Below are 12,343 nucleotides of genomic sequence, written 5' to 3'. Positions count from 1 at the left end.
TAATCACCTCTCTTCCTACAGATCGTTTTGTTTCTGTTTGCTTGTGTTCCTACTCTTGGCCAATTGAAATACTCACATTGATTTGTTTTCTAGAGACCCCACGGACACTCATTTGTTTGCTCCCCCCCCCCCCGATTTCTATTTTCTCACCTTTCAAATGATCAGCATGTAAGCAAGATGGTGCACCTGTGGGAAGTAGCCAGGATGCAAGTATAAAGAGGTTCCACTAGACTAATTCTGCGTGAGAACTGACCCGTCTGCAACTAATAATAGTAACCGATGATCTCTAAATGCTTCATCTCAATGGACCCTCTAGCTTTAGAAATCTCAAATAAACAAACCACTTGCTGTGTATGCCCTTCCAACCTACAGCAGCCCCGTGCTCTGCAGAGTGCAATGGAGCGCTTCCTGGCTGAAGTCATTAAGAAAGTGCATGTCTAGATTCTTCTTCCCTGTGGCCATGAGTGGGTTCAAACCACTAACTCTTCATTTAGTTGTGCAAGGTCATTGCATCCCGGGGACGTTTAGCTGTTATAAAAAAAACCCTGCCATCAAGTCGATTCCAACTCTAGCTACTCTGTAGGTCTTTGAAGACTCAGTCTTCACCAGAACAGGCTGAAGCCTCATCTTTCTCCTGCAGAGCAGCTGGTGGGTTTGAACCATTGAACTTGAGGTGAATAGTCCAGCATGTACCTAACCGTGTCACCAAGCAACCCTGAAGGGCAGAGCAAGCTCCCCATGAAGGCTCCCCATGCTATAGCTCTTTATAGGAGCAGCCTGCCACACCTTTCTCCTAAAGAGTGGCCGACTGGGGAGTTCAAACCGTTGGCCTTGTACATGATAGGCAAGCCTGGTTTCTCCACACTTGGGAACACAGGAGCTCTGATCACTTAAGCAAGTCTGAGAAAGGGGGAACTCTAGCCTAGTAAATCGTTTCCTTGTAGAACCTCCTAACCCACCCCCATCAAGTCTCCTCCTCTTCTTCTTCTTCTTTCCCTTCAGTTTTGACCCGGCCTCGGCCGCACAGTGACGACTACAGCGCCATGAAAAAGATCCCGCCGCGAAAGCCCAAACGCAGCCCCCACACCAAGCTGAGCGGCTCCTACGAGGAGATCGCAGCCCCCAAGCCCGGGGAAGGGAAGCCTGGCCAAGCTGCCTGCAGGGCGGCTCCCCAGCCCGAGCCCACTGCCATGGCCAGGGCCGCCTCCGCCGACGGGCAGCCCCAGGGCGCACTGACCCCATCCATGGCGCAGGAGGAAGACGATGACGCCGAGCCCGTGTACATCGAGATGGTCGGGCATGCGGTCAAGGCTGCGGGCACCGAGGGGGACAGCCCGGACCAAGGGGAGTCCGTGTACGAAGAGATGAAGTACTTTTTGCCCGAGGACAGCGGCGGCGGCGGTGGTGGCAGCAGCCTGGGCCTGGTTTCCTTCATGGCTGCCTCGCCTCCTCTGTTTTTTGAGAGTCGAAAACTCATCCCCTTCGAGGACGGTGATAGCAGCTGCCAAGCAACTGGGACCTTCAAAGATGCGTGTGACATCCCACCGCCTTTCCCAAACCTGCTCCCTCATCGCCCACCACTGCTGGTGTTTCCTCCCACCCCAGTGACCTGCTCCCCTGCTTCCGACGAGTCGCCTTTAACCCCGCTGGAGGTGAAAAAACTGCCCGTCCTGGAGACCAACCTCAAATACCCCGTCCAGGCTGAAGGTTCAAGCCCCTTGTCTCCGCAATATTCCAAAACCCCCAAAGGGGAGAGTGACCGGCCTGCCTCCCCGGGATTCTCTGTCTTTAACGGCTCCAACAAAGTGTCCCCTCCATCCACCCCGCCCCCGCCCCCATTACCCCCTCCTTTGCCTCCTCCTGCCACCTTCCGGCCCGCCACACATTTTGCTTTCCCACCAGACACGTGTTCGGTTAACACGGGAAAAGTAGCGGCAGGCTCCCATGTGCCCAAAGTGCATCCAAAGCCACCCTCCGCTCCAGTGAGTGGTGCCTGCAGCTCCTTCGCCAAGCGCCCTCGCTCCCCAGTGAAGGTGGCCCGAGGGGACCCCAGGAAGTCCAGCTCCTCCTCCCCGGGGCCCTACAGCCCCCCTAACTCCAGGCCTCTCACCAGCCCTCTGGACGAATTAGCCAGCCTCTTCAACTCGGGAAAGAGTGTGCTTCGCAAGTCTGCCGTCGGAAGAAAAATTCGAGAACCCGAAGGTAAGCAGGGGAGACCATAGCTCCTTCTTCCGTGTGTGTGTGTGTGTGTGTGCGCACGCGTGTGTAAAACATCGAGCGAGCTGAGTAAATGAAAAGTAGGTCAAGGCGAAATACACTTACCGAATGAATGAATAACCTACACCACTATTTATTCTTCAGATAAATAAGCCAATTGTTTGTTTAGCTAACAATTTCTTCTTAATTATAGGCCATTAATAAATGAAATTGTACTTGCAAGCAGCAGAATGTTAGCATTTCACACAAGTCAGACACTTCATTCCCAGCAACGAAATGCAATCTAAGAGAAAAGCATTCAATGAACAAATTAATATTTGCTTTTAACACTAAAAGCTTTGTAGAGCCTCATAAACCTCCTTTTGCTATGACATGAGAATTTGGTGAGTCCTTCTCGGCTTGCTCAAGGAAGCGAGGTTAATGAATTTCTAGGAAGGCCCCGGGTTTTGGAAATGCCCAAGCCTGGTTAGTGCGCAGAGGACCGTCAGAACGATGGTGCCCACTCCGGGCACAGTGGGCGTGTTTCCCTCACCAGAGTTCCCCGTGGTGGCATTCGCCAGGATTGCAGAACACATGTCAGACTCAAGGACAACCTCTTCAGTTCAACACTCAAACTAGAAAAGATCTCTTTGCCTAAGGTGGGCTTTTACAAAACACTTTTCTAATTTAAAAAGATTGGCTAGAGCTACTTAAGACTTTCTTTGTAAATAAATGAATTGGCAACTCGTACCTACCATTTGCACAGTAGGTTTGTAATACAAAATGTAGCCATATGAGACCCTGTCATCCCCACACACCAAGTTATAAAGTTTTTAACTGTGTTATTGAGCTATTTGTAATTCTCAGTGGTCTTGCAGGTGGAACATCATTCTATTTGTTAGCTTGATATGTTTTGTTATGGGAAAATTCTAGTTGTTCTCATGACTGTTATAGGTGTACAAAATTGGAAATGAAGCTCAACATTCCTTTAGCTTTTTAAAGAACTAATAGGTTATTAGGAATGTTTCCTAATATCCTTGTGATTTCTTCCTCTTAACACTTTAAATCTATCACTTTGACCTCTTGGTATTTAAGGTCATTTTTAATCTCACCTGAAACCTCTTTTCCCACTACATTCCCAGTGGATGGCTTAGTCATCCTCAAGGAATCTAAATGACCTGCAGTCCATTACTTGTACAGTTTGGATTGGGAAAAATTGTCCTGGAACTTTTGCCAAAGGATTCATACGATTCCCCTTGCCTCTTTGAAGGGTGGCCTTGACCAGATGAAGCTGCTCATGAATCCCCTGGTGTAGGGATTCTCAGTGAAGATGTCATGCATAGTGAGTTGTACATAGAAAGCGAGAGTGTCATGTTCCACGATCTACGGCTGCCTAGACTTCTGTGCCCTAATTCATGAACACTAATATCCTTAAAACAGTTGGTTTTCTCTAGCTCCTTGAGATTCAATTTAGAACATGCAAAATTAAACAGCTTCTGAGGCTTAGAGATGCACATAGATAGGAACTTTTATTGTGCACATAATAGATACGGCCCCCTTCTGGGAGGAATCATCTGAGCAGCAGGTAGTTCTATTGGGCTCACTCTATTGCAGGTATTGCTTAATAACCTCTTTAATTCTCACAAGACTGGAGTAGCTCCTGCCACCATCCCCATTTTGCACGTGGGAAAACTGAGACACGGAGCGAGTTCTCAACTCGCTTCACATGTCTCTGCTCATGAAAAAATGGAACCGTGACTCAAATGGTGATGCAGATTCAGACTACAACAGTACCAGCAGCCACCACACACACACACACACACACACACACACAAAGATACTCAGTTATGTGTTCAGTAGAAAGGAGTTTATTCCAGTTTTCACATTTGCACACCTGAGATCAAGAAGCAGGAGTCACACAGGCTGGACAGAGAGAACTGTTCCATAAACCCCAAGGGAGCCGAACATATCCTTCACGGCTTATCGTTACAAACAACAACTTCCAATAGAACAGGGAGGCTATTGGGCCTTTTAAATTAAGAATGACTAAATGTTTAGTAGTCTATTTCCATCTCAGAACAATTATCTCATTAATAACAATGTTTTTGTCTGATGCTATAATATGACTAGCATTATTATGCTAATTATTTCTAGTTCTGGGTTTCCCAAAATATGAGACCTCATTCAAATGATGAAGGGGAGCTTCATTGGCTTGTTCAAACCACTAGGGTGTCCCATTGCGCTAAATGGCATCTCAGAGTCTGCTTGAGTTTATCCAGAATGACGCGAGTAAAATAAAAATAAAACGAGCGCAGAGAAAGACCAGAATGTCCACATCGCATGGGTACATTGCAGTACCACCTCAGAAATCTGATGGAGGACTCTGGGGGTTCCATGAAAAACCTCATTCCAGGAATCTTTGTTAACTGCTCTCAGTTGTATGACTTTGTGTTGAGGTGCCTCTTGGGTTTGGGGATGCAAACAGGCACTTAACATGAGGTCAACATAGTGTGTACTATAGTACCTTTCTTTGCATATGGCAGGTAGTTATGAAATCGTATTTAATTAAACAAATCTACCTTTAAAGGCAGTTGGGCTGATGAAAAAAATGGTTGAAATATCCAGTTTTTAGGACATTTTAACTTTAATATGAATCACCTAAGCTACATGTAAATAACTATAAGTTTCCCATATTTTTTTATTATATCAGCATTCTGCAAAGAGTATTTTGAGTTTGAAATTAGAGGATAGAATAAACCAAGATTTTCACTATTCTATTTTGATTCTGTCAGGTCATTCGTATACAAACTAAACTTTTTGTAAAAGTTTTCCTTTGGGAAATTTCTTTTTTTTTTTAATTAGGGGCTCATACAACTCTTACCACACTCCATACATATACATACATCAATTGTATAAAGCACATCTGTACATTCTTTACCCTAATCATTTTCAAAGCATTTGCTCTCCACTTAAGCCCTTTGCATCAGGTCCTCTTTTTTCCCTTCCCTCCCCGCTCCCCACTCCCTCATGAGCCCTTGATAATTTATAAATTATTGCTTTGTCATATCTTGCCCTATCTGGCGTCTCCCTTCACCCCCTTTTCTGTTGTCTATCCCCCAGGGAGGAGGTCACATGTAGATCCTTGTAATCGGTTCCCCCTTTCCAACCCACTCACCTTCTACTCTCCCAGTATCACCCCTCACACCCTTGGTCCTGAAGGTATCATCCACCCTGGATTCCCTGTGCCTCCAGCTCCTATCTGCACCAGTGAAAATTTCAAACATAATCCAATGTAGAGAAAATTGCATAATGAGCCCTATCTCTGACCAATCCTAATTCACTTCCACCTCTACTTGTTACCTCCCTCCGCCACTTGTTGAAGTACATCCCCAAAGTCATAGTGCCTTTTTAATAACATGGATTAAAAAAATAGGGTTTTTTTTCTTAAATCACTTTAATATAAGCCAGTCAATCCATTTAAAATCTCTTTTATGCTAGACTGTTCCCAATGACAGAAGGCTGATCTAGAAGGTATAATACCAGCCCTCATGATATAAACAGGAGGATTCTCATGGGCTAGATTTCCACCAAAAGAAAACTAGCGGTGGGATCTTCTATAGGAGTTTAGATGATAATCCCTGAAGTGATCAGCAAATGGAGTCAGCCCATTCTACTATAGTCTACATTGTCAATCTGCAACATCTTTCGATCTGCCTTTTGAGGGGGGATAAAATAAATGAATTTCTCAATCTTATACCCCAAACAAAAGAGAAGTCTGGAAAAGTAAAGAGCAAGATGATGTACAAAAAATGATGTACAGAATGATGTTCAAATCATTGCTTTGAGAGAATTAGAAGAATTCCCAGGCCAAATAAAGCTCAGCTACCTATATGTTGCTGAATGACAAGAAGCAGAGTCCCATGAAACCAACGAATCACTACTGAATTCCTTGCAGGATCCTGTGACTTGCTCAAGGACGGTGTTTGTAAATTGCCATACTCTGGTCCTGGTGTTTGAAATAGAAATTTTGATAGTATTTTCATTTAGTCTCTGGCTCATTCTAATGAGACTGCAGCATAAGCAGCAGGGCTGCCTTATGCAAAGCTAGTCAGCCCATCATAAGAAGTAGAGCTGTATCTCCTCTAGGCTTCTGGCCTTTGCTCAGGTTCTTTTATGTTTTATCTTCCCCAACACAATTCATCTTGTTTGCGCGCCCAGATGCTTTCTCTTGGAGATGATTTACTTGTGCTGGGTAGCGATAGGAGGGTCCGTGAAAATTATAAAGGGCGTGAACAGAGGGAGCACGTCGTTAACTGATGTGCGATTATGCGCAGTGAGCTGGTGCTGTCTGCATTCCAGGTGAACATGAAAGTTTCCCCCCTATCGAAGCAGAGCACTCCTCCGCCTCATAGAACCATCTTGAATTGACGCCGAGTAGTCCTAGTTTTCCAGATGAATCAGACCTTTGGGGAGACTAGATTAACTTCCCCAGAGAAGGAATGTCTTCATCTATCAAAGAGGTTATTAGACCAGGTGTTGAACAGTAACATTTCTCTCCCCTCACTCCGGCAATGAAAATGGAACTTTGCCTTGGGAAGAAAAATGCCTAGCGAAATATATTTCATTCTTTTGTTTTTGTTTTGTGGCATTGCACTTGCACAATTTTGGTCCTTCTGTCATAATATGGCGCACCACTGCCTGGTCCCCGAGGCTATACGTTAGCATGTTTGTCATGCTCCAAATCTTCAACAGTAGTAATAATTTAGTTCATCTGCTCTTAGAAAGAAACTTTAGATTTTAATGAATTGATCAATAGCAAGAGCACAAAGCTTTTAGTCACCCAATTAATATGAATAATCTAAAATATATATAGATAGGGCGAGAGAGGGATATGCTATAAACGCATGTGACATTTTCTCTGAACTTACAATACCTCCCTCTGTATATCCCCAAGAATTGACACAGGAAAATTCTGCTACTGATAAGCCTGTAAACTAGACTTTCACTAACTTAACATAGATGACTCCCAAATAGTTATCAAGTAAGATTCACTTAATGTAATTCTGTGGCTTGTGACTAAGACTGCCAAAAGTAAATAAGCAGTCCTCTCACAAAAGAATGGTCCAGGAGGCAGATGGGAACATTCATTCCATTTCAATAAGTGAAGTAATACTAAAAGAGAGAATGAGGTAATTTTTTTATCTCAGTGACATAAACGATTAGTGGATCAATAGATGAGCTTCACATGCCCCATAATCCCCAGTGGCATATTGTTGTTGGTAAGAGTCATCAAGTTGGTTCTGACCCATAGCGACCCAGAACCCCAGAGAAAGAAGCACTGCCCAGTTCTATAACATCCTCACAGTTATGGTTATATCAGAGCATGCTTTCAGCCACAGTGTCAGTCCAACTTACTGAAGGTCTTCCACATTTTTTGCTAAACCTTTACTCTACCAAGCACCTCTGCTAAACCTTTACTCCGCCAAGCACTTTTCAGGGGCAGCATGGTCAAAGTACTTGAGACTGAACCTCACCATCCTCACTTCTTTTCGTTTTTAATATTTTATGATTTTTAAGTTAAATACTTTTATGGGGGCTTTTACATCTCTTATCACAATCCATACATTCATCCAGTGTGTCAAGCACATATGCTGCCATCATCATTTTCAAAGCATTCTCTTTCCACTTGAGTCCCTGATATCAGCTCCCCATTCATCCCCCCTTCCCCCTCCCACCCTCCCTCATGAACCCTTGATAAGTTATGGATTATTATTTTCATATCTTAGATCATCCTCTGTCACCTCTCACCCACATTTCTGTTGTTCATTTCCCTGTGAGGGAGTTATAGATTGATCCTTGTGATTGGTTCTCCCTTTCTTTCCTCACCCTCCCTAATTCTCCTGGTATCTCTACTCTTGTTGTTGGCCCTGGGGGAGGGGGAATATCTATTCTGGATTCCCTCTTATCTATAGCAGTGTGCATGTTCTGGTCTAATCTGATTTGTAAGGTAGAATTGAGGTCATGATAGTGGGGGGGAAGGAAGCACCAAGGAACTTGAGGAAAGTTGTATGTTTCATCAGTGCTATACTGTACCCTGACTCATCCTCACTTCTAAGGTGCATTCTGACTGTACTTCTTCCAGGACAGATGTGTTGCTCTTCCTGAAGGCCATGCTACTCTCGTGCATACCGTCATTCAAATGCATTCATTCCTCTGTGGTCCTTCTTATTCGTTGGTTCGGCTTTTACATACATCTGAAAGGATTACAGATGACATGATTTGGTCAAGTGCACCTTAACTGTCAAAGTGACATGTTTGCTCTTTAGCATTTTCAGAGTGTTTTTGTTGGTTGATTGATTGATTGTACAGTTGCAGCAGCACATTTTCCCAATGTTAACTGTCATTTGATCTCCTGACTGCTGCTTCTAAGCACAGTGCAAATTGTCAATCCAGGCAAAATGAAATGTTTCCATGTTTTCTGCTTATTAAGGTGTTGTCTTTCGGTCAGTCCAGTGGTGGAGATTGTGGCTTCCTTTACATTGAGTTGCGATCTTTACTGATGCCTGCAGTCCTTAATTTTCACCAGCAAGTACTTCAAGGCTTCTTTTTCAGCAAACAAGATTGTGCCATCTGAAGATCAAAGGTTTTTGTTAAGCCTGCCACCACTCTTGATGCCTCAGTCTTCTTCATATAAATCCAACGTCTCAGATTATTTGTTCAGCAGACAGACTGAATATGTGTAACCTAAAAATGCAACCCTGACTCGCCCATCTCCTGGTTTTAGACCATGCAGTAGTCTCCTGTTTGTTCAAACAGCTGTCTCTTCATCTGTGTACTGGCTCTTCATGCACACAATAAGTAGCACAGAGAGCACATTCTTTTGATGAGGAGAAGTTTTATGGGCTTCCCCAGATCCTCAAAAACTACTAGTGATCTGAAAACGCTTAAGGGTCACAGTAATAAATGAGTAAACATAGTATTTTTAGAGTCCAGGACATTGAGTAAGTGCCTGCTTTGGAGAAACTCAGAGAGCCTCACAGCATTAGAGTAGGGGGAGGGGGGGCATATGGAGTGGGATGCTAGATGGATGGAGTTTCCCAGGTGCAGAAGTATAGGAATAAGGGTCCAGGTTAAAAAAAAGTTTTAAAGAATTATATGATATAATAGGCAAGTGAAATGGAGATGATCCTTTTAGAATTCAGCCGCAGCTTTTGATGAAGACAAGGAATAAAAAGGGAGCTGTTTGCTTTGCATGGAATGAAAACAGGAAACGCTTTCCATTTGGAAGCTCCATCTCCACTTCACAACAAGGCTCTGAATTATTTCCATTGCTTCTTCTCTATTTCATGAGAATGCGGCAATAACTCTTGGAATCTGTCCCACATGGAATTCAGAAGGCCAGAAGAGGGAAATGAATAAAAATAATAGTAGGCATTCTAAGTATATACCTGTGACTACAAGTAACTATGGAAGCTTAGAAATACACGGTGTGTTAACGCCAGATGTGTGCAGTCCTCGTACATGGCCCTATGCTGTTGGCCCAGCTTCTCTCCAGAGCTCGTGGTCTCTCTGTGAAGCTGTAAAGCAGGGGTTAGCAGCCCATTTACTAATGATCAAGTTGAGACTTCGAGGGATTAAGTGATTGCTTCATAATCACACAAAAAATTCAGTCTCGGCTTTAGGAATTAAACACGTGTCTGTTTCCCCCAAACCCTGGCCTTTTTTGTGCCTTTCTTAACTTATCGACAACAGTTACCTTGTGACACAAAATCAGAGGATGCAATTCCCATATGAAGTAAATCACAAATTTATTACAATTAAAATGTATGGGCAGACAGATAAAACTCCTGCCCCCTTAGTTTTTTCCTGAAAAACATTCAGACCATTTTTATACCAAGGCAACATTCTTTTTGGTGTCCCTCTGCCAACACCTCTTTTCCCACCTTCTCCTTAAAGCACTCACTACTCAGGGGTCCCACTAAGTGGGACCGCCTATTCCCAGGGTCTCACAAGCTTACTTAAGAAGACCAAGGCAATTCCTCAAATTCACATTTACGGTTTTCCCATTTTCTGTCTCCCTTGGTTTCAGTCTCTCTGGGCTTTATTTAGGCCTGAGATCCTAATTGCTGACAAACACCCTTCATAAAGTTGTGTGTCCTTGCAGAGTGCCTACCAAGCATTGTCCTGAGGAAGCATCTGAGGACCCAAGAGTGTGGGCCTCCATCTTGATTAGATCCTTTTTACTGGAGACTCAGATGCCTGCTCAGGACCAACCTCACCACACACCAGGAACCATGCTAATGGCGACCAAGATAGTCGTGAGTTTTCAGCCACCACCGTTGAGCGGGACAGGGTGACCACAGACAATAGATAAGAACCTGCACCATCGGTCCCGGCAGGAACTGCCCACATGATGATTGTCTCATCGTTAGTTGTCATCGAGCTACCTCTGACTCCTTAGGACCTTGTCTATCATAGAAAGATGGCGCCCAGTCCTTCAGCGGAGTCTGTATGTCTGAACCCCTTGTTGTGGCCACTGTGTGATTATAGAAACAGAGGTATAGGGAATGGCCAAGGTAGAACCCTGGCTGAATAAAAAGCTAGTGGCAAGGCCCTCTTTCAATACCTGTCCTCAGTGTGTAAAGGGACAGGTCTCGTTACTGGAGTATTTCCCCTAGGTCATGCCCCGTATCACTTGGAAACCCACGAGTGAATTGAAGGCAAGAGTTGTGACAATTAAATACTCAGGTCAATCTGATCAGAAAGCTGCCCCTCTGAATCACATAAATGATCTTGGGAAATTACCGGAACATTCTGCCTGTAAAACCAAAGCCACTCGCACGGCAGTCACACCCAAGACACAAGCGGGCCTTGTGTAATGAGTTCATCACATTTGAGATGTGTTCAACGTGGCAAAGACATCTCTGCCACTGCGATGTTCTCTAAAGCACCAGCAGCTGGAGGAAAATCTATTGTACCTGATATTCTGAAAAGAGACAGACTTTTCAGAAGTGGATTATCTTTCATAACCAGTAAATATTTTTTTCATACTTTCAACGCATTAAAGCAAGGGGCCATTGTGTATTGTGTGTCTCTACACGGAATTGCAAATTAAACTCCCACTGGGGTCTCCAAAGAGGAATCCAGTGCTTTATCCTCTAAGCCACTCAGCCTCTCTCCTTACGCAAGTTAATAAAGACCTTCAGGACTATCTGCATCTCATTATTGCTGCATAATTCAATATCCTGGGGTTTCTGTCCCTTTGTGAAGAAATACTCAGATGTAACATGGTGTGAGGAATGTTTGCCTGAAGATGGGTTGGATTCGTGCCATCTATCTCCTTAAGAGTATTGGAGGGTGCGGGGAGGGGGGGAGCATTTCTTAATTGTCTACCAGTGTTTAGGCTCTTTATCCCTGCCTTGAATCATTTTTATGATTAATCCTGTGATTAGCCTAAGAAATTTCACACCACCTGAGCGGTGGCTGTGTTCAAAACAGTGTGCCTGATTCTTCATCCGTGTGTCAACGACACTCATCTCGCGTCCACTGTGTGCCATTGGAGGCACTGTCCTACCGTCTTCTCATCTCCCTTTGAAATTGATCCTTTCCATTCTCAGACCCAGTACATTTACAATATGACTCCGTTTCAATAGAATAATAAGAGTTCATTGATACAAAGGAGTCCCCGTGTCCTGGTTAAGCCCTGGCTTGCTAAGCCAACGGCTGCCTTTCAACCCCACCCAGCCATTCCTTGGGAGAAACACTAACACTCTTCCCTGTCATGATGGTGGATGCTGCTGCTTCCTGTTGATCCGATTTCAACTCACAGAGACTGGAAGTGACAGAGTCACAACCTAGGGAGCAATTCTCTTTTGTCTCATGAGGTCCCAACGAGTCAAAATCAACTCAGTGGCACACAACAACAACAACATCTACTAATCATAATTACACATCAAACACCAATTTAGTTCATATTTTGTTCAATCTACACAGACAACTCGGTACTGAATATGCAGGGCCCGTATCTGGCATAGATCCTAGACTCCTACTCATTTTCAATAGAACACTAACTGTCCCCATAATACCTGAGGTTTTTTTGTATTCTCCAAAGACCCTAAAAAGTTTTTAAAAGAGCTCATCATACTCA

General features: G+C 44.1%; 1 protein-coding gene across 1 annotated transcript in view; it reads left to right on the top strand.

The window, feature by feature from the left end:
* Nucleotides 1–12,343, top strand: part of MYO16 (myosin XVI) — a 599,120-nt gene that overhangs the window by 510,324 nt on the left and 76,453 nt on the right. Inside the window, exon 31 of the mRNA XM_075562598.1 lies at nucleotides 1,003–2,202. Within this exon, the coding sequence (XP_075418713.1) occupies nucleotides 1,003–2,202 (1,200 nt within the window). The remainder of the gene's footprint in view (nucleotides 1–1,002; nucleotides 2,203–12,343) is intronic.

This window comes from Tenrec ecaudatus, chromosome 11 (genome assembly GCF_050624435.1).
Source record: "Tenrec ecaudatus isolate mTenEca1 chromosome 11, mTenEca1.hap1, whole genome shotgun sequence".
NCBI lineage: Eukaryota > Metazoa > Chordata > Mammalia > Afrosoricida > Tenrecidae > Tenrec > Tenrec ecaudatus.
This window is presented reverse-complemented; position numbering and strand designations above follow the sequence as displayed.